The following is a 23,537-nucleotide window of genomic DNA, read 5'->3' on the forward strand; positions in this document are numbered from 1 at the left end:
TTGGGACCCTCCAACCACAATGGATCAATGTGGATTTCACCAGTTTCCTCATTTCCCCTTCCCCCACATTATCCCAGTCCCAAGCCTCCAATCGGCACCGCCCTCCTGACCTGTCCATCACCTTTCCTATCTACCCGCTCCCCCACCCTCCTCTCAAACCCATCACCTACTCCCTCACCTTCATCTACCTATTGCAGTCCCAGCTACCTTCTCCCCAACCTCACCCCCCCCTCCCATTTATCTCTCAGCTCCCCCGGCCCACAAGCCTCATTCCATGAAGGGCTTATGCCCAAATCATCGATTCTCCTGCTCCTCAGATGCTGTCCTGACCTGCTGTGTTTTTCTAGCAGCACACTCTCAACTCAGATCTCCAGCATCTGCAGCCCTCACTTTCTCCTAGTACTATAGTCAGGGATAAAGGTTGATGTGGTGTTGGGATACTGGCCTGTGTGATATCCAACCCAGAGTAAACCCCATGGTATCTTCAGGTCATTGTTCTGAGATTGGGTCCAGGACAGACTGATGAAGGAGATGGCAAGGTCAAAAACTGTCTTCAGGCTTGGGATTCTATCAAACACTGTTTATTATGTGCTCAGACTAAATACTACAATACAAAGTTATCAGGAGTATACCAGAATCTAACCTCAGTCCATCAACTCAACCCCCAATTCTAGTCTCTCTACTTTCCATGCTTTTCCTCCCTCTTCTTCCTTTCTGCTTAGCTCCACCCATACTCTATTATTTGTGCCAGTGTGAAGCAGTTCTGTGACATCAGGGTCCTAAAGTGCTTAAACAGCATTTACAACTGCAAATATTGCTAATCACTGTTCTGATACCAGTACAGGCCGGGTTACCGATATGAGCTGGGTTACCGATCCGGACTGGGTTACCGATCCGGACTGGGTTACCAGTACGGACTGGATTACTGATACAGGCTGGGTTACCGATATGGGTTGGGTTACCGATATTGGCTGGGTTACCGATACGGGCTGGGTTACCGATATGAGCTGGGTTACCGATATGGGCTGGGTTACCAGTACAGACTGGATTACTGATACAGGCCGGGTTACCGATATGGGCTGGGTTACCGATATTGGCTGGGTTACCGATATGGGCTGGGTTACCGATACAGGCTGGGTTAGCAGTACAGACTGGATTACTGATACAGGCCGGGTTACCGATATGGGCTGGGTTACCGATACGGGTTGGGTTACCGATACGGGTTGGGTTACCGATACGGGCCGGGTTACCGATACGGGTTGGGTTACCGATACGGGCTGGGTTACCGATACGGGCTGGGTTACCGATACGGGCTGGGTTAACAGCACACTGAAGAAGGATGGGGCCTGGATTTTTCAGGTCTTGTCACATTACCAATAGATACTTCCAACTGTGAAACAGAATAAGATCAAAATTGGCAAAAACGGGTCAGATTTGTAAGTTAAACGTTATAATAAGAACAGAAAATTTGGGTTGCTCCCAGCAGGTTATTCAGAATCAGTGAAAAGTGAAAGAGTTACTGTTTAAGGTCAATGACTGTTCTTCACAATGTCAAATACTCCCAGCACTTTCTACTTTTATTTTGTGTTTGCAGCATCTGCGGTATTTTGCTATTGTCAGAAGTTTTAAACTGTTGGCGAGGTTAAAATCTGTCTCGCTGAGGTGTTACTGAGTCCTGCAGTGAGTCAGAGACTGGATAATACTGAAATATGAAAGATTATCTTAAATGAAAGACTGAGATAGATGGACTTTTGCTGAGTAGGGGATATGGGGTAAATGTGGAGGCGCAAACCAGCCAAGGTCTAACTGAAAGATAGGACAGGATTCAAGGGTCAAATGGCCTCCTCCTGTTCCCATTTTCCAATCCAGGAGGAACAGGAAATATCATGTGAGCCAGTCACAATTCTATCCTCTCCGTAACAGAGAGGTCAAGTGAACATATGAGAATAATTTCCCACCAGCATCTTCCCCTGTTCCCTCCCACTCACTGGTAACTGCGGGGAGGCATGAGGTCAGACTGAAGGAACCTTTGGGCCAATTTCAGGAAATAAAAACTCTGCAAAACTTCTTGCTAACTTCAAAAACCAATCGAGCGAGACTCTAGGGGGTCGTGATTGAACCCTAATGGAGCACACAGCAAGCAATTACTGCTCGACAAAATGCCTTTGAGCAGGAGCTTGGAGCTCAGTGATTGATGTCCCTTGGATCATTCCTCACTGACAGTGCCTGGGATTATTCATGGCTCAGCTGCGATTACTTGCTGCAGCCTTAAACACTCTCTGTACTTTGGCGTACTCTCTGTATCGAGGGAATTCTTTGTGTAAAAGCAGGCAACAAACAGCTCCACCCCTTTGGGAAGAGGAGACACCATTTGGAATTGTCATGCAGGGCTGCTCAGAGTCGTATCCCAGCTTTGTATTGGACTGGCCTAATGTAACCTGGTAGAGGTTGCTAAAATTGCAAAGTTATTGTTGGGGTGGTTACAAAGAAATGTTTCCATTTGGTGAAGGGGAATTCAATCCATGGATTCTCAGACTGTCCCTGGTAAATCCACTGGGCCATTTTAGGAGAACTCTCTTTGACTCAAGAGTGTGAGGATGTTGATAGAGTCGGAGGAGGCCAGTGAACAGGCAGTTTGACTGAATGACCTATTTCATTGCTGACAATTCGTTGTCATGATTTTATTGTAAAGTTGGGAGGTGGTTTCATTTTCCACCTGCAAGTTATTATCCTGAGGCCAGCAGCCAACTCTGTGCTACTTGGGGCTCAGCGTTAGCTGGTTTGTGATGATGATGATGTGAATAGTGAGGGGTGGCAAAAATTGCAGAGGCCCTGGCTGATATTTTTGCATCATCGTTAGCCATGGATGAGGTCCCAGAAGACTGGAGAGTAACAAATGTTGTGCCCTTATTCAAGAAGGACCGCAAAGAAAAGCCTGGTAACTAAAGACCAGTCGGTCTAACATCTGTGGGAGGTAAGTTACTTGAGAAGACTCTGAGAGATAAGATACACATGCATTTGGAAAGACAGGGTTTGATTAGGATTGGCAGCATGGCTTTATGAGTGGGAGATCACAAGTTTGTTAGATTTTTTGATGAAGTGAGCAGGAAGGTTGATGAGGCCAGGGCAGTAGACACAGTCTATGTGTATTTCAGTAAGGCTTTAGACAAGGTTCCGCATGGTAAACTGCTCTGGAGGTTAGGTCACATGGAATCCAGGGGGAACTGGCAAAGTGAATACACAATTGGCTTGATGATAGGAAGCAGAGGGTGAAAGTAGAAGGTTGCTTGTCTGACTGGAGGCCTGTAACTAGTGGAGTTTCTCAGGGTCAGTGCTGGGCCCATTACTGTTTGTTATGATTAGATTACTTACACTGTGGAAACAGGCCCTTCGGCCCAACAAGTCCACACTGACCTGCCGAAGCGCAACCCACCCAGACCCCTACATTTACCCCTCCAACTAACACTACGGGCAATTTAGCATGGCCAATTCACCTGACCTGCACATCTTTGGACTGTGGGAGGAAACCGGAGCACCCGGAGGAAACCCACACAGACACAGGGAGAATGTGCAAACTCCACACAGACAGTCGCCTGAGTCGGGAATCTATATCAATTATTTGGATGAGCGCGTACAAGGCATGATTAGTAAGTTTGCTGATGACACTAAAATACCCATGGGGGTATATTACTCACACACTAACACAGACCCTCTCTCATACGCACACACATGCACCCCCCACACTCACATCAACGCACGCACCCTCTCACAGACTTCTACCCCATCACACTGACAAGCACTTTACCAAGCTTATGCACACACATACACGTACACTCTCACATACACTCACACCCACATGCACACACTCACATTGAGTCATAGAGATGCACAGCATGGAAACAGACCCTTTGGTCCAACCCGCCCACACCGACCAGATATCCCAACCCAATCTAGCCCCACCTGCCAGCGCCTGGCCCATATCCCTCCAAACCCTTCCTATTCATATACCCATCCAAATGCCTCTTAAATGTTGCAATTGTACCAGCCTTCACCACATCCTCTGGCAGCTCATTCCATACACGTACCACCCTCTGCGTGAAAAAGTTGGCCTTTAGGTCTCTTTTATATCTTTCCCCTCTCACCCTAAACCTATGCCCTCTAGTTCTGGACTCCCTGACCCAGGGAAAAGACTTAGCCTATTTATCCTATCATTTATCCTAAGATTAACCCAACATTAACCTCCATCCTGGATTTTGCAATCACAGTAAAATGGAGTGATCCTGCGAAGGTTAGCTGGAGTCTGCAGCTGGTTTGACCATATAGTGAGCCAAGGACTGAGAGACACAGAGTTCCATCTCATAACAAAAGAATATTAAAAGCTGAAGGGGGCGGGGAGCCAAAGGACATCGTTGGAGAGAGAACAATAATCATGAATGCAGTAAGTTCACTAGTATTTTGTTTCTTTGTCTGACAGGATTTAGTTCAATTTCAACAAAGTGCACTTTCTGTGTATGCCTTAATTAGTGGTGAAAGGAAACCCCTTTTTATGGCTAAGACAGAAGGTAGTGTTTGGATTTAATGAAGAGGCAAGGGAACTACTCACTAGCTTTCTCATGCCATCCTTTCACTCTCAGTTAAAACTGAAACACACCTTCAATTTCACAAAACAGCAATTAACCAATTCCCTGTCGCCCATTCAGCACTGGGCAAGGCCAGTTTTCTGCTTTATTCAAAGTCCTTCAGTTGTGATGTAAATAAGAAAGGTTAGGATTTAAATAGGAAAGCAGCTGGGCAGTTGAGAGTTTGGATTAAATTGTAAACTGCAATGCACAATATACTCCCATCACACAGAAGGCCATATTTAAGGAAGATCGTCATAGCTTTAGCACTTTGCTTGTCATTAGGGTTGCCAACTCTGATTAATTATATTACTGGAGGTTTCATCACATGATGTGTCCTCCCACTCTGGCCTTTAACTGGCCAATACATCCATCCTTCTGAAATACTGCCTTCTACAAGAAATGCAGTCACTTCAGTTTTTAATATCCAACTGGACAGTTAGCTGTTCACTATTAGCCAAACTGCCTCCTCCTCCATTTTCATCACTTCTTGATAAAAAGTTTCAAGAAAACAGCAAAAAAAACTATTTTAAAGATGCTGTGATTTTTCTTTGGGTTTGTGCATAGCAGGGTCCTGGGAGGTGCCAGAGCCAATTCAACATGGTCCTTTCAGGTCATCAGAAGAATTTGCCAATTGATAAAGCATTTTATTAAGAATTAAATCTTAAGTAAGGAGCATTTGGCTCCCAGCAGCTGTATTCTTTGTTTAGTAGACAAATAGGTGGCTGGAAGAACACAGCAAGCCAGGCAGCATCTGGAGGTGGAGAAGTCAACATTTTATGTATAACCTTTCTTTCTCTGTTTGTATTGTATTCTTTTGGGTTGATGGTGTTCTAGTAAAAAATGAGGTCTGCAGATGCTGGAGATCACAGCTGCAAATGTGTTGCTGGTCAAAGCACAGCAGGTTAGGCAGCATCTCAGGAATAGAGAATTCGACGTTTCGAGCATAAGCCCTTCATCAGGAATAAGAGAGAGAGAGCCAAGCCGGCTGAGATAAAAGGTAGGGAGGAGGGACTAGGGGGAGGGGCGATGGAGGTGGGATAGGTGGAAGGAGGTCAAGGTGAGGGTGATAGGCCGGAGTGGGGTGGGGGCGGAGAGGTCAGGAAGAGGATTGCAGGTTAGGAGGGCGGTGCTGAGTTGAGGGAACCGACTGAGACAAGGTGGGGGGAGGGGAAATGAGGAAGCTGGAGAAATCTGAATTCATACCTTGTGGTTGGAGGGTTCCCAGGCGGAAGATGAGGCGCTCCTCCTCCAGCCGTCGTGTAGTTGTGTTCTGCCGGTGGAGGAGTCCAAGGACCTGCATGTCCTCGGTGGAGTGGGAGGGGGAGTTAAAGTGTTGAGCCACGGGGTGATTGGGTTGGTTGGTTCGGGCGGCCCAGAGGTGTTCTCTGAAGCGTTCCGCAAGTAAGCGGCCTGTCTCACCAATATAGAGGAGGCCACATCGGGTGCAGCGGATGCAATAGATGATGTGTGTGGAGGTACAGGTGAACTTGTGGCGGATATGGAAGGATCCCTTGGGGCCTTGGAGGGAAGTGAGTGTGGAGGTGTGGGCGCAAGTTTTACATTTCCTGCGGTTGCAGGGGAAGGTGCCGGGGGTGGAGGTTGGGTTGGTGGGGGGTGTGGATCTGACAAGGGAGTCACGAAGGGAGTGGTCCTTGCGGAACGCTGATAGGGGAGGGGAGGGAACTATATCCTTGGTGGTGGGGTCCGTTTGGAGGTGGCGGAAATGGCGGCGGATAATACGTTGTATGCGCAGGTTGGTGGGGTGGTAGGTGAGAACCAGTGGGGTTCTGTCTTGGTGGCGGTTGGAGGAGCGGGGCTCAAGGGCGGAGGAGCGGGAAGTGGAGGAGATGCGGTGGAGGGCATCGTCGATCACGTCTGGGGGGAATCTGCGGTCCTTGAAGAAGGAGGCCATCTGGGTTGTGCGGTGTTGGAATTGGTCCTCCTGGGAGCAGATGCGGCGGAGACGAAGGAATTGGGAATATGGGATGGCGTTTTTACAGGGGGCAGGGTGGGAGGAGGTGTAGTCCAGGTAGCTGTGGGAGTCAGTCGGTTTATAATAGATGTCTGTGTTGAGTCGGTCGCCCGAGATAGAAATGGAAAGGTCTAGGAAGGGGAGGGAGGAGTCTGAGACAGTCCAGGTGAATTTCAGGTCGGGATGGAAGGTGTTAGTAAAGTTGATGAACTGTTCAACCTCCTCGTGGGAGCACGAGGCAGCGCCGATACAGTCATCGATGTAGCGGAGGAAAAGGTGGGGGGTGGTGCCAGTGTAGTTGCGGAAGATGGACTGTTCCACATATCCTACAAAGAGGCAGGCATAGCTGGGGCCCATGTGGGTGCCCATGGCAACTCCTTTAGTTTGGAGGAAGTGGGAGGATTGAAAAGAGAAGTTATTCAGGGTGAGGACCCTGAATAACTTCTCTTTTCAATCCTCCCACTTCCTCCAAACTAAAGGAGTTGCCATGGGCACCCACATGGGCCCCAGCTATGCCTGCCTCTTTGTAGGATATGTGGAACAGTCCATCTTCCGCAACTACACTGGCACCACCCCCCACCTTTTCCTCCGCTACATCGATGACTGTATCGGCGCTGCCTCGTGCTCCCACGAGGAGGTTGAACAGTTCATCAACTTTACTAACACCTTCCATCCCGACCTGAAATTCACCTGGACTGTCTCAGACTCCTCCCTCCCCTTCCTAGACCTTTCCATTTCTATCTCGGGCGACCGACTCAACACAGACATCTATTATAAACCGACTGACTCCCACAGCTACCTGGACTACACCTCCTCCCACCCTGCCCCCTGTAAAAACGCCATCCCATATTCCCAATTCCTTCGTCTCCGCCGCATCTGCTCCCAGGAGGACCAATTCCAACACCGCACAACCCAGATGGCCTCCTTCTTCAAGGACCGCAGATTCCCCCCAGACGTGATCGACGATGCCCTCCACCGCATCTCCTCCACTTCCCGCTCCTCCGCCCTTGAGCCCCGCTCCTCCAACCGCCACCAAGACAGAACCCCACTGGTTCTCACCTACCACCCCACCAACCTGCGCATACAACGTATTATCCGCCGCCATTTCCGCCACCTCCAAACGGACCCCACCACCAAGGATATATTTCCCTCCCCTCCCCTATCAGCGTTCCGCAAGGACCACTCCCTTCGTGACTCCCTTGTCAGATCCACACCCCCCACCAACCCAACCTCCACCCCCGGCACCTTCCCCTGCAACCGCAGGAAATGTAAAACTTGCGCCCACACCTCCACACTCACTTCCCTCCAAGGCCCCAAGGGATCCTTCCATATCCGCCACAAGTTCACCTGTACCTCCACACACATCATCTATTGCATCCGCTGCACCCGATGTGGCCTCCTCTATATTGGTGAGACAGGCCGCTTACTTGCGGAACGCTTCAGAGAACACCTCTGGGCCGCCCGAACCAACCAACCCAATCACCCCGTGGCTCAACACTTTAACTCCCCCTCCCACTCCACCGAGGACATGCAGGTCCTTGGACTCCTCCACCGGCAGAACACAACTACACGACGGCTGGAGGAGGAGCGCCTCATCTTCCGCCTGGGAACCCTCCAACCACAAGGTATGAATTCAGATTTCTCCAGCTTCCTCATTTCCCCTCCCCCCACCTTGTCTCAGTCGGTTCCCTCAACTCAGCACCGCCCTCCTAACCTGCAATCCTCTTCCTGACCTCTCCGCCCCCACCCCACTCCGGCCTATCACCCTCACCTTGACCTCCTTCCACCTATCCCACCTCCATCGCCCCTCCCCCTAGTCCCTCCTCCCTACCTTTTATCTCAGCCGGCTTGGCTCTCTCTCTCTTATTCCTGATGAAGGGCTTATGCTCGAAACGTCGAATTCTCTATTCCTGAGATGCTGCCTAACCTGCTGTGCTTTGACCAGCAACACATTTGCAGGTTGATGGTGTTCTGAAAAGATAACTGATTTGCTGCACACTAGTGGTGGGTGAAAGATTAGATCCTGTTCCTGTTGTTTGTCACTCAGTACGTTCAGTAAGAACTCACAGATTCCCATCTTTCAAGCTGCTCACAACCCCTTTGTTAACTTTCACCTGCAAAGAAAGACTGGGCAGAGTTTTCTAAATGACAATTGCTTATTGTAAGTGTATCAGAACAACTTGAATATTGATTAACTTTCTCTATTTCTCTATATCTTGAGAATAAAATCTTTTGAGAAACGTGTTGCCAGTTTTTGTTTTTAGAGAGACACACAGAATGGTGGAAAATGTACTTTTTTACGTTTCACTTTTTCTTTCAGTAAAGACCCTCAGGTAAACTCTGCTCCCTCTCCATAACAACAACTTACTGAATTTATATTTAGAGTCATTACAGAAACAGACCCTTCAGTCAAACTCATCCATGTTGACCAGATATCTAACCTAATCTAGTCCCATTTGCCAGCACTTGGCCCATATCCCTCTAAACTCTTCCTTATCTTCTGAAATATAGTAGAATGCCCTGAGGGGCTTCATAGGAGTGTGTTAAGAGCCAACATTTGACTTTGAGCCACATAAAGAGATTGTAGGCCATGTGAGTAAATTGTTAAGTCACGGAGGTGCTTTATAGAAAATGCCCAGAAGACGTGCAAAGCTACATTCCCCACAATGTTTGCTTTCTGCTGCACAGACCTTGATACTCATTTGTCAACACATCAAATTCACTCATGAGATATGGGCACTGCTGGCTGGGCCAGTATTTATTGCCCATCCCTAGTTGCCCCTTGAGAAGGTAGGGGTGAGCTACCTTCTTGAACTGCTGCAGTCCATGTGCTGTAGGTTGACCCACAATGTCCCTGAGGGAAGGAATTCCAGGATTTTGACCCAATGTGTACAGAAAGTCGAAGCAGCTGTGGAACCACACAGTTCAGATTGAATGCTCTGGGTGAAAGGTATGGCAGCAGACAGGGCTGGGTGGGAATAAGGTCAATAGTGGGGTAAAGGGAGGAGAAGCACAATACTGCAGAGTTCAGGAAGCACAGCGATCTCGGAGCATTGTGGAGCTGGAGGATATTACAGTGAGAAAAAGGACTAAAGCTATGGAGGAATTTGAAAACAGGCATGAGCTTATAAAAGCTGGGAGCAGATATAAGACAGTTCTCCTTCCCTCATTTATCTCCTCATAAAGCAACTTAGCTCCAAGGAGGTGTCTGATTAGGTTTCACAGGATTGTTTCAAAACTTGAAGCCACTCTCACTTGCAATCATTTATATTCATACAGTCACACACTCACTTTCACTTATACAGTCTCTTACACACTCCCACGCACACTCACATACTCTCACACAAATACATACACACACAGATACGCACACTCACTCTCAATCTCACACACACACAAGTACACACAATGAGTTGAACATTGGTGTATAGTCCACATCAGTCCTCAGGATAGCGGCACTCTGGTTTGTAGGTGCATACACCTGTACTCTAACACACACACACACACACACACACACACACACACAGAATGGAGGTCACATTATGAACATGGGTCAATATTGTGAGCTTCATGACTTTATACACACCCATCAACCTGCACAGGCAAAGAAATACACGGACACAGATATATGCAGACACACTCTTAACACCTTCAAAGATGAGGTTCTCACTTACCAATCTTATTTCCAGTCAGCTCAACTTGCCACCTGCTTCAGTTAAAGTCTCTCCTCCTGAACAATTTCAGACAGTTTCCATGTCTAGACGGCTGTGAGGATACAGTCTGGACTTCACAGGAAGCTGCACGTTCACATTTCTGCAAAATTAATTATGACTTCTATTTCTTTTAAAATATTTTTATAATTGCTTTTTACTCTTTATCTCTTTTTCTATTGTCTTCATTGTGATGGGAGGAATTTCATTATCCACCTTTATTTATATGTTTATTAATTCTGCTCCCCTGTTAAAACACTTTAACTCCAGGTTTAGTTGGAAATAGTTTGCTGTCCTGCCAGATCTGTTTGGAGGTTGTGTGTGATGTTGCCTCCCTGCTTCCATGCAGTCTGCTCAGAGGGAGGGAAATAAAATGAAGAAAAGAGCATTTTGTAACCAGCGCCAGCCTTTAGTTAGGTTATAAAGAAAAACACTTCTCTGAAATGGTCTCCTAGGGCCATTGGTTGCCAACACCCTGGCTGGTTTTCCAGAAACATACAGCTGAGGATGTGATGACACAGTGCTCTCCCTGGCCACTGCAGTAGGTTTTTCTGCTCACTCCGGCCTGCATGTGTTCCAGGTTCAACAATGCTTTAATAGTGAGATTTTAAATCCTTCCAGGTCCTCGACCCACCACCTCCTGCTAGCCTTCTGCAGCTTGACCACCCTCTTGAGATATCTGCACTCTCCAACACTGAGGTCTTATGCTGGCCACAACTCGGGTCCAGACTATTTTCCCTGTATACCTCTCCTCCTCTAGAAACCTCCCTGTGTACCTCTCCTCCCCTCTGGAACTCTCTCTGTAAGCCTCTCCCTTCTCCTCCGCTCTGGAACTCCCTCTGGAAGCCTCTCCCTTCTCCTCCGCTCTGGAACTCTGTACGTCTCTCCACTTTCTTGGAATTCTCCTGGTATGTCACTCCACTACTCGGGAAATTCTCCTGTACCCTTCTGCAGTCCTCTGGATCCTGCCTGTATGTCTCTCCATTTCTCAATTTCTCTCTCCACTTTGAAGAAGCTCCTTTATATCTGAAAACCTATTCAGTGTTCAATTACATGAACTGCTGTCATGAAGCCATTAGGATGTTTTATATTAGTCACAGAACCTCTGATGTTGTAACTGAAGGGGAGAATAAAACAACAATTACTGAATAATGTGCTCTGAAGGGAAGTGACAAACTTTCAGCTGTCCTAATTTGGGATCAAATGAGTGTCGGTAGGTCATTGGTTCAATAATGGTGCTATCCCTCTCTTTCATTTGTTCTGAGTGTGTTTGCCGTCCCTAACTGCCCCCTGAACTGAGTGGCTTGCTCGGCATTTCAGCGGGTAGTTCAGAGTCAACTATAGTTCTGAGAGTGTGGAGTGACATGGAGGTCAGACTGGGTAAGGATGACAGATCTCCTGTCTTGAAGGATTTTCATGAACTGAACATAACAAACACAGAGAATTGCTGGAGAAACACAGTAGGTCTGGCAGCATCTGCAGAGAGAGAAAAACAGAGCTAATGTTTCAAGTCAGATATAATTCCACTTCAGAAGACTCTGAGTGTTAACTCTGTTTCTCTCCGCAGACACTGCCAGAGCTGTTGAGTTTCTCCATCATTCTCTGTGTCTGTGACACATTTCCAGCACCTGCAGGATTTTGCCTACAATGAACTGGATACATTTTTTTTACAACAATCAAGATTAATTATCAAAATGGGGAAGAAAACAGAAACCCTTTCTATAAAATCCTGCCATCATCTGAATAAAATATTGCAGTCAGAGCATTTGATAAATACACGTTTAATAAAAGTACCATAAACAGAAAATTTGCCTGGAACATTGAACTTTTCAGCTGAGCTCAACATGAACTTGCACAGCCAAGCCTCCACTTCCTTCGAAGTAACATCACAGTAACCCAAATGGGAAACTTCTTTCCAAATACTAACAGTAATGACTGAACGGACTGTGATGGATTTATTCTGGGGTTTGAAGAGACTTGTGTTTGTTTTCATGCAGCGCTCAGTGCAGGGGAGAAAGAAATCCCTGGTCTATCTAATCTCACATTCAGTGCCAGCATCGAATATTTCCGATCAGGTAGAGCACAGGACAACCTCCTCTCCTTACACCTTGCATCTTAAACACAAATCTCAAGAGAAACACTCTCCGATTTCACACATAGGCCAGGCTTGTGGGCTCTCTAATTGAGTCTGCAGCCACTGCTCACTTTGTGGCAGTCTGCTCAATCAGCTTGTCCCCCTGAAAACTGGGATTGTATCTGTTTCTGAATTCATCTCAATTAGGAGGTGTGCAGCAGAGAGAGAGGTAAAGAAAGAGAGAGAGAGAGAGATAGAAAGGGAGAGAGGGGGAGACAGAGGGAGAGAGAGTTATAGAGATAGAGAGAGAGAGAGAGGGAGAGGGAGAGAGACAATGAGGCAGAAAGAGAATGCAGATAGGACATTTCACCTCATTAATCAGATCTGACTTTGGAATAAGGAGCCACAGGTGAAAGAGTCCGGTTTAATTGTACTGGAGAAAGGAGAGAGGTCTTTTTTAATTACAGCGACAGATTGTCTCCATGCTTGAGAATGTTTCATTGTTCAGATTATAATCTATGGTCCATGTCTCTTATCCTTGTGTTAATGCTGTGACTTAATAGACCATGACAGCCACATACTCAGTGATTACTGAGGTGAGAATTCGCACTAGAAGCACAGTCACATCTCACAGGGAGTAACAGCTGTTTATGATTTCACCGGTCTCACTGACCAGGACAATGATACCTTTTGTTTTAACCCAGTTGAGGTTCAAACACTGGAACATACTCCCAGCTCCTCTGCGCTTGCTAATAGCTGTCCCTTCTGCACACAATTTGAATTATCACAATCTTTGCTGAGAATGACATGTACACTAACCTGATCCATGATGTGGAGGAGTTGGTGTTGGACTGGGGTGTACAAAGTTAAAAATCACACTACATCAGGTTATAGTCCAACAGGCTTATTTGGAAGCACGGTAACTATAAAACCTTAAGTTATCTCAAGAATGTGACTTAAAAGAAGTTCTGGAATTTATATATTAATGAACCAAAACCTGCAAGCCATTCTAAAAGATGAAAGACTTAACAGCAATCTAGATTTGTTCAATATATCATTTCAGTTGCATGACACTGTATTCTGATGCTATAAAGTCTGTGTCTTATGGTCCTGTTCCACAGCTACCTGATGAAGAAGCAGCGCTCTGAAAGCTAGTTCTTTCAATTAAACCTGTTGATCTATATCCTGGTGTTGCGAGATTTATTATCTGATCCATAATGAATACCACTCTGTCCTGAGATGTGCAGTTTCTGAGCATTCAGTATGTCAGAGATACTATGTGGTAACTCAGAAATATTCGGGAGTGCAATGCAGGTTTTAATTTAGCTAAAGCCAAAGGTTTACACAAAACAAAATCAGAGCAAGCTGGCACTATTGTGATACACAGGGTGGCAATAATCAACAGAAAGAGAGAGTAATTACCTGCAGAATAAGCAGTGGGCAGCTTTTCAATAATCAGAGTTAGTCAGCCACCCAGATGTGGCTGATTGAATTTCCATCATGCCACTGTCCAAACCCAGGAATGCCCCTAGCCTTTGATCTGTTAAAGACAGCCTGAACGGCTGAAACTTTAATAAAAGGAGTGTATGGAGTGAGAAGACAGTGGGTCACAGGTACATCCCCTCAGCCTTATGGAGTTGTCGCTGAACAGGAGCTGCAAACACAAAGGACTCTTGAGGGGTCCATGAAAATACTTGGGAGTGTGTAATGATAGGGACCTGGCTGCGGGACAAGGCTGAGCAGATTACATGCATGAGGTGAACTCCGAGTTAGCAATCGTGCGTAGAAACATCCTGTAGTGTGTGAGAGGGAATCAAGGGGACAACACCTGAAGTACATGATAGATCGGGTCGTAGCAATGCAGGAAGACTGAACAGGTCGGTCAGTCCGTTAAGCCGGCACTGCTATTCAACAAGATCATGGCTGTTCTTCTACCTCCATGCCACTTTCCTACTCATCACCAGATATCCTTTGATGGCTTTAACATCCAAACACCAATTGATTTCTTCTTGGACATACTGAATGACTGAGCCTCCTGAGGTAGAGAATTCCAAAGATTCACTGCTCTCTGAGTTTAGAAACTCCTCCACATCTTAATCCTCATGCTTAGCCGTTATTCTGAGACCATACCTGTGATTCTGGAACTCACACCAGCAAAGGGAAACTTCCTTCCTGCTTCTAGCCTGTTGAGCACTGTTTAGAATTTTACACATTTCTGTAAGATCACCTCTCATTCTTCTAAACTCTAGAGAATACAGGCCCAGTCTTTTCAATCCTTCCTCGTAGAACAATTCCATTAATCCAGGAACCACTGCACTCCCTCGATGGCAAAAATATCTGTCCCTAGGGAAGATGGCCAAAATAGTACACAGTCCTCTCGGTGTGATCTCATCGAGGTTCCATACAGCTGTAACCCTTACTCATGTACTCACATCGTTTTGTGATGTTTGGCTCTGTGAATTGCTTACTGTAGCTATGCACTGGCTTTCAGTGACTCAGGAACAATGACACCCAGGTGCTTTCAGATCTCAATACTTCCCAAACTCTCACCGTTTCAGAGACACTCTGTTTGTTCTACCAAAGTAGGTAGCTTCACTTCTTTCCACTCTACTCTCAAGATGGAGGACGGTGCATCTGAAGGAGCCTCTCTGCTGTTATCTCTGTTTGGACCGAAACACAAGCATGCACAAACATCCTTCCTGATCTGCCATTGCCAGCTGACCTCTACCACGGGGCACAGATTCTAGAGGCAGCCTCTGAGACACATTTTAGTAAAGACTCCATTCTGAAAACACAGCTGGTTGCTGAGCTCAGAACACTCCCTGTGACACAGTGAGATATGGGAGAGGAGGCAGACGATGTCAAACAGCAATTAAATTACTCTAGGGGAAAACAAAACTCTAAGAGAGGCAAGCTCAGGCAGTGGCAATTTCCAATGTGGAAGGCATCATAGGATGTAACAGAGAGACTGAAACCAAGGAATGAGGTGGTCAGCTGACATAATATTTGGAGAAAAATGTCATTTTGTACAATCCTGTAGAGAATCCATAATAGAGGCTTAAATGACACCAATAGTTGTTATATGTGACTCATTTACAAAGCATTTCAGTTACTATTACCATGGCTACATCCATACAAATATTCAGTAGAAGGAATAGCACAGACCTGCATGTATTGTACTGTATTATTAGGCAGCACCTTACAATTTGCTGTGCAGCTGTTTTTAATGATTATTAGCACCATGACTCCAGCCCGTCTTCATTGTACATTAGTCAGAATGACACATGATCTCTCACCTAAACTTAACTTTTGAAACTCGAAAATAAAATAGGATTTAAAAAAAATTCAAGTACATAAAGGTTCTGTGCTGCCCTGCAGCAACACCCAAGGAAAGGTTAAAGGATGCTGGTCCAACACCGCAGCACCACATTGGCACCTTCTGCCTTTTCACCATTTGTGCCATTAAATACAGCTTTTCCAATTTTTAAGAAAACTCGCAAAAATGGAACTTGCAGAACCACTTTCAGAAGACACATGGCTGTGTTATTAATGGGAGAGGTGTCATTCTTAAATATTAGGAGCACCACTTATTTGAGAATATGGTATGTATCTATAGCAACCGCTAGGCCTCAGACCATGTGGAGCAATCCTGACACTGTTATGCCTTATTCTGGCTGCAGTCAGCAGTTAGGATTGTTGTCCTGTCAAAATGGTTGCATAAACAAGAATACTGAAAGAAAGATTCTTCCTTATATATACGTATATATATATATATGTGTATAGAGAGAGAGAAAGAGAGAGAGCAAGTGGCTTCTTACAAATCTCTCTTTTTCCTGAATTGCTTTTGTGCCTTTCAGTCCCTGTAATTTCTTTATTTTCTTGCATTTTTTTAGAAGTTTTTCTTGTGGAGTCGGTGTTGGTTTCTCATCTCCTTGAGACGCGTTCATTGCCACGGTCTCGTACCCCATGTGACTGACAGGTTTGGCAGCACTGTGCCCGCACTGTTTGAAGGTAGCACCGGCCCAGCAGCTTAAGGGTCTGGCAGAAGGCAAACGTCAACCGATCCCGTTCACAGGTGTAACCTAAAGGAAAGGAAAAACATGAACACATATACATCAGTTAGTGTGAAGCAGTCAGTCCCAGCTCTTCTCCTCTCACTCTCCTTCCTCTGCTTTGTAATTCTATTACCAGGCAGTAGCCCACCCAGGGGGCTGTTGTGTTTCATGAGACTAAGGTAATTAGCCCTAATCCATAAGGGACCAAATCTCCCTCTGGCAAATGACTGAAACAAGTGATTGAGGTGGATCACAAGAGATGGAGGCAAGTCTTCATGAGCTAGCACAGTCAGTACAGTGATGGAACCTGTAGTAAGATGTGACCCACACTCTTGAAAATGAACAACAACAGGCCTTCTTGAATATAACTGTATACAGACAATGATAAACAAGGACATAACTTGGACCCAGGGTCAAGTTCCAGGTGATCTGGTGTCACACAACATAGCTCCTTTCACAGGTGCTTAGTATTTATAGAGTAAAGGTATAATTCCATCTATTCCATGAGTCCACACTGTTGCTGTCACTCTGTTTCACACTGCAGCAGTCTAGCCAACTGAGCTAACCAACTCCTATTGTAAAAACCACATGAAGAGTTCTGATAACTTGCATAAGGAGAAACCAACTCCTCAGGCATGAGAGTCGGTGAACCAGAGGACAGAGAGATACAGAAAGTGGCGAGGGAGTTGGAAGGAAGATGAGGAGCAGCTCTTGTTTACATTCTGAGTTGTGGTGTGGAATGCGATGTCTAAGAGCACAGATTCAATAGAAACCTTTTTAAAAAGTTGGACGAGTACTTGGAGGGGAGAAAATTGAAGGGCTTTGGGAACAGAGCAGAGAGTGGAGCTATTGGTTTGCTTTCATAAAGAGGGTGGCATTGGTGTGATGGGCAGAATGGCCTCTTTAGGGAATACAAGATTCTATAATAACTCATTATTACCCCAGGAAGGGAAAAAAAACCTGATATTTGTTCTTTCATGACGTCTTAAAGGGCTTCATGGCCAATGTCATATTTGTGAAGTTAGTCATTGCTTGTAATGTTGGAAATACAGCGATTTGCACAGCATGCCCCCACAAAAACAACTTGATGTTGGCCTGACATCTGTTTTCATTGCTAAGGGATAAATATTGGTGAGGAAACCAGAAACCAGCATTAGCCTACGAGGCCTGAAAGAGTTGGTTTCTGTAATGTCTCTGTTCTGGTAAAAATCTCCTTGTCACAGACACCAGTGATTCATTTAAATATGCAGCTAACCAATCTTACTTTTGAAACATATCCACCCCATCTAAAGTCACATCAAAAGATGACATGGTGCTTGTGGGCACCACCTGCTTGTTCCTCCTTGATCTCTATTCTGTTTTTTTTGCCTTTGGTGCACCTCTGTTTTGAACTGGGTGGTGTCAAATAAATAAACATTGTCAGTTGGTAGTAGGTGCTGACTCTAAGTTATGATTATGTAACAATGCAATTGGAATTCTTTCATTAATTTAAAGCTTTCTGCAGGAATGAATAAAGTTGACACACTTGTGTTTCAAAGGCTGGAGGGTGTTTTAATCTCTGAAGAATTTTCACCGAGTATCACACTTCCGGAAAAAAACGTGGCTTTTTCATCTTTCTCCTATTTATTTAACAGATGGCACTGGAAGAGGAGGGTTATTTTCATTCGATGATAACAACAGCCAATTTATCCACTACCTCCTCCTTAAATGGAACTGGATTTTTTGGGGCACAATTTATAAATACATCAAGGAGTCTTAATGGGCGGACAGTCCCTTCGCAATCTCTTTGACAACATACTGAGTCTGTTCGGCTACTCTTAATCCCCTCAGGGTCACCTGCTAGTCTTGTCTTGTTCCTTTTGTAAAGCAAAGGGCAAAATCAACAATTTAGGTAGAACTGTTATCACATAAAATATCACAAAGGATTAGGGAATGAGTTTCAAGATTGACAAAATCAGTTTTAAGGATTAAGGAGAGAGTTTCAGGGAGTAGGTGGAATTTCCTCAGGACGGTATTCTGAGTCTAAGCAATCCTCAGGAACTTCCTTCCATCACTAGGTCAGAATTAGGGATATTTGCTGATGACTGCAGAATGTTCAGCACCATTCAGCACTCCTCAGATACTGAAGCATATCCTGCAACATCTGGACTTACTTCATACTTGGTCTTATCAGTAAAATGTCATAGCTATGTCACTCAAATGTCAGACAAATATCCAATAAGAGCAAGTTTAATGACCTTCCCTTGACATTTAATTGTCAGAATCAACATCTTTGAGATCACCGTGAACCAGAAACATCATTGGACTGGCCAAATACATTGTGGTTACTGATGACTCAGAGGTTGGGAAATCTGAAGCAACTAACTATTTCCTGTCTCCTTGTCTACAAGAGATATGTCAAAAAGTTTGATGGAATAATCCCCAATTGCCTGAATGAGTGCAACTCCAACAACACTCAAGAAGCTCAAACCATCCTTTACTTCTTCCCTCCTCACTATCCAAGGCCCCAGACACACCTTCACACAATCTAGTCTACTGCATTCACTGCTCACAGTGCGGTTTCCTCTACACTAAGGACACGAAACATAGGCTGGGTAAACGCTTCACAGCCCATCTACTTTTTTCCACGAAGGAGACCCTGAGATTCATTTGCTTGTCAGTCCAACACCCCACAACGTCCAACAATTTTAGGACTTGTGACCATGTTCTTACCCCAACCCCCACACAACAGGCCCTGTCATCACATGGTCTTCGACCATTGTCAGCTATTAATAGTCTCCAGCAGCTGCTATCCATTCTCCCAGGCTGACCTTTACCCACTGTTTTGTCTATCCAGCTGATTTTCTCTCTCTTTGGGCTCTATCTACACCTACCATTTACTGTCACCCCTTTCTCCACCCCATCTTCTGCATAAACATCAATTTTTCTATGAGCTACCAACAGTTCTGGAGTTGGTTTGCTGGACCAGAAATGTTATCTCTGATTTCTCTTCACAGATGCTGCCAGACCGATCGAGTTTTCCATCAATTTCTGTTTTTGTTTTTGTACCATCCAGACAAAGCAGCCCGCTTGATTGACACCCCATCCACTGCTTCCAATATTCACTCTCTCTACCACCAAAGCATAGTGGCAGCATGTGTGTACTGTATGTAAGATGCACTATAACAGACCACCAAGACTCCTTCCTCAGCATAATCCAAACCAACAACCTCTACCAGCTAGAGGGATATTCATCTCCAAGCCACTCATCATCCTGATTTGAAAATATATCACCGTTCCTTCATTGTCACTGGGTCTAAACCCCCTCCCTAACAGCAATGTAGATGCCACCTCCACTGCCCCCACTTGTGGGTAACAAATACCATCAAAGCCCTCATGAACAAATAATTTTAAATAATTCCCAAAAAGAGTTAGAAGAGGGCAAAGTGAGAAACTTGGAGGAAATAATCTTGTGCAGACAGACAGGATTGATGAAGTTCTCTGTTATCCCCCGAAATACTTCAATCACTTGATTCAGGCTGGGCTAAGGCCTTACCCATTCCCCTCTGACCTGCCCATTATCCTATTGTCTCGGATATGTCTAGACTGTCCATAATGGTGGACTCGTCCAAAGGATGGGGGAGGCTGGCTTCATTTCCATTTCTATCTCACATCCACAGAAAGACACATTGATAACACAACCCATTGGGTGCAGCTAGTTATTTTGATGGCAAATGAAGAACATAAAAACATAAAGAACAGCACAAATAGACCATTCAGCCCTTCAATATTGCTCCACCATTTTATCAGAAGAAGGCTGAACTTCTAACTCAACTCCAATTTCCCAAAAAAACCTAATTATGTTAGTAAAACCAAGAACTGCGGTTCTTGCAAACCTGAAACAAAAATAGAAAATGCTGGATAAACTCAGCAAGTCTGGCAGTTTCTGTGGAGAGAGAAATAGAATGAAAGTTTCAGGTCCAGTGACCCTTCATCAGAACAGCAGTAGCACGATGTGTCGCACAATATGTTATTTGCTTTAATATGCAATAATTTAAACGATGAAAATGTTCAATGACTGAACATCCACAGCTCTCTGGCAAAGAGAATTCCAAAATTTCACAATCTTCTGCATGAACATATTTATCCTGATCCCAAAGCTACTGGACCAAAGCTTTACCCTGAGACTGGAATCCTTGGTACAGTTATATTCCCATCAGGGATTGGCTCCGCAATGCAGCTCATACAGCCTCTAACCAGAGGAAGGAATCTTCATTTCTAAAACTTCCACAATAGTTTAGTTCAACTCTCTAAGTATAAAGGGATATCTGCGGAAACAGTGCAGATAGAGACCGTTTGAACCACCATGGCTCTACCAACTGTCTAAAGAGCATCCCACCCACACCCCACATTTACCATGGTCAATCCACCTAACCTGCACATCTTTGAACTGTGGAAGGAAACCCCCGCAGACACAGTGAGAATGTGCAAACTCCACATAATGAGGGTGGAACCAAACCTGGGTCCCGGCTGCGATGAGGCAGCGGTGCTCACCATCATACTGCACTTAATTGTCTAGTCCTGTTAGAATCTTGTAGGTTATTTTTAAGATGCTTTTTAAGAAGTTGGGGCCTACAATGAGAGAGCATTGTTTTAAAACCAATGTTTGAAAGGGCGGCTATGTGTTTTGAAAGCAGGCAGCCTGACCCCCATTGTATGCATCGTGTAAACAACTGTGTGAACACGCACTGGATTGGAAGGTTAATCAGGAATAATCAGAGAGCTATGGGTTTAGGCTTGCACTCCACAAGATCCAAAGGTGTTGGGCCTTATCCCAACTTAATACATGAGGCATCAGGAGATTGGTTGGATCTTAATTAATTGTCCAACAAGAAACCTTTTAGCTCAGGATGGGTTTTGAAGCTGAATTGTGTAGAAAAAGTCTAATGACATGATGCCTCACTCCAACAAATCCCATCCCTGTATCTTCTTTATTTTAGGGGAATTGTGGCATTATGTTGTTCAGAACAGCTGGCAAATCGGTTTGGAGGTGAATCATTTCCACTGACATGTCCAGGGGTCTGCAGATTCCCTTTAAAAGGTTGGCAGTGGAAAACAAGAAGGTGTTAATGAGCCAAATGTGACAAGAGGCCAAATTACTGCAGAAGGGATGAAGGTGAGAGGAAATAAATCTTCCAGATCATGAGGAGTGAGACAATGAGGAATGCTTTAATGTGTTGCAATCCTGGCACTGCCAAATTACTGAGAGAAAGCCACTGCGAGAGCTATGGGTGACTTCCCTTTAATCTGTCACAGGCAACTGAACACCAAGAGTGTTTCAAAAGGATGTATTTATTTCAGGGCACACAAGACACTGGGCGCTGACAAAAACATTCAATAGTTCACTTGTACCCAAAATAAAAACAGCTTTTCCAAAAGGTCAGCCAATGCTGTCTTAGTAACTACAGAAACAGAATAAGTTAATCTTTAACTGTTCTCTATCCAAAATCTCCAAAACATTTGTGTTGTAATTTTGGGCTGAGAAACAGAATATCAGAGCAGGAGTGGTCCCTTCAGCCCTTCGCGCCTGCTATGCCATGGATCATGGTTGATTCATCAACTCAGTCCTGTATTTCCACTTTCTCCCCATACTATTCCATCCCTTTAGCCTGAAGATCTATGTATATGCCTTCCAGAAAACATTCAATGTTTTGGTCTCAGTTGCCTTTTCTGGCAGAGAATCTCACAGGCTCACTACTGACTGGGTGAAGACATTTCTCCTCACCTTGCTCATAAATGGTCTGTCCCGCACCATTTGACTGTGAACCCTAGTTCTGCACTTCCCGGACATTGGGAACACTGTTCCTGTGTTTACCCTGTCTCGTCCTGTTGGAATTTTGTAGTTTTTTTTAAGATGCTTTTTAAGAAGTTGGGGTCTACAATGAGAGGATGGCCGTGTGTTTTGAAAGCAGGCAACCTGAGCCTCATGTAAACAACTTGGTGAACAAGCTGTAACTGACACGTATGTTACAGATGATTTGAAGCCAAGGGACATACAGGTGGAGTGTTTGCTGGCAATATGAAGTTGTTGGTCTATGGACTAATGACCAGTTATTGATAATAGAGATCATTGTCTAGCAACAACTATGTGATTGTCTGTCTGTGTGTGTAAGGGGAAGTTTATAAGAGGATTAGACTTTTAATTTGTATTCATAGAGTCATACAGCACGGAAATAGATGCTTCGGTCCAGCTAGTCACACCAACTATGTTGCCAAACTAAACTAGACCCACTTGCCTGCACTCGGCCCATATCCCTCTAAACCTTTCCTATTCATGAACGTATCCAAATGTTTTCTAAATGTTGTAACTGTACCCGCATCCACCACTTCTGCTGGCAGTTCATTCCACACACTAACCACTCTGTGTAAAAAAGTTGCCCCTCATATCCTTTTTAAATCTTTCTCCTCTCAGATTAAAAATATGCCCCCGGCTTTGAACACCCCAACTTATCTATGCCCCTCATGCTTTTATAAATCTTTATAAGGTAAACTTCCTAAGCTCCAGCCTGTCCAGCTTCTCCTTATAATGCAAACCCTCCATTATCAGCAACATCCTGGTAAATCTTTGGTTTATAACTGTTCACCTGTAGCTAGAGTCTAATTGCTTGTAATAAATAGTAATTCTTGTCCAGTACATAAACCTGGCCCTGCTTTCTGTCAACTTGGGCCTGAAGATCAGATAAACTAGTAAACTTTGTGTATTTATTTTAAAATCTTTAAATTTTCTTACAGCTCTGGGAATAGTGGGGCTCAATTTCCAGCATTTTCTCTCAGTGAGGTGTGACAGTGTTCTTTGGAACCTTGTTTACCAATGTCAAACTGTTTCTTGACATCAACGTAACTGCAATCCCTTTTGGTTTCCTTACCCAAGGATGAATATAATCAATTTAAAAGTGGGATCACAGGTTTCGGAGATTGATTTCTGGTCTGAGAAGGGTGACCTATGCGGAGAAATCAGATAGATAGCATCTATATATTCTGGATTTTTAGAAGAATGATCTATACATACCGACTTGGAACTGGATCTGCAGCAATGTGTGGTGAATGCTGACCAACTGCACCCTG

The 23,537-nt window shown here is 44.9% G+C and overlaps 1 protein-coding gene across 2 annotated transcripts in view; it reads right to left on the minus strand.

Moving 5' to 3' along the window:
• Window positions 1–12,086: 12,086 nt before the first annotated feature.
• LOC132834415 (A disintegrin and metalloproteinase with thrombospondin motifs 7) overlaps window positions 12,087–23,537 on the minus strand; it is a 182,272-nt gene continuing 170,821 nt past the window's right edge. For both annotated transcript variants that reach the window (XM_060853335.1, XM_060853334.1), the window contains exon 24: window positions 12,087–16,460. In XM_060853335.1, coding sequence (XP_060709318.1) covers window positions 16,303–16,460 — 158 coding nt within the window. In that variant the 3' untranslated portion in view covers window positions 12,087–16,302. The remainder of the gene's footprint in view (window positions 16,461–23,537) is intronic.

This window comes from Hemiscyllium ocellatum, chromosome 39, assembly GCF_020745735.1.
Source record: "Hemiscyllium ocellatum isolate sHemOce1 chromosome 39, sHemOce1.pat.X.cur, whole genome shotgun sequence".
Classification (NCBI taxonomy): Eukaryota; Metazoa; Chordata; class Chondrichthyes; order Orectolobiformes; family Hemiscylliidae; genus Hemiscyllium; species Hemiscyllium ocellatum.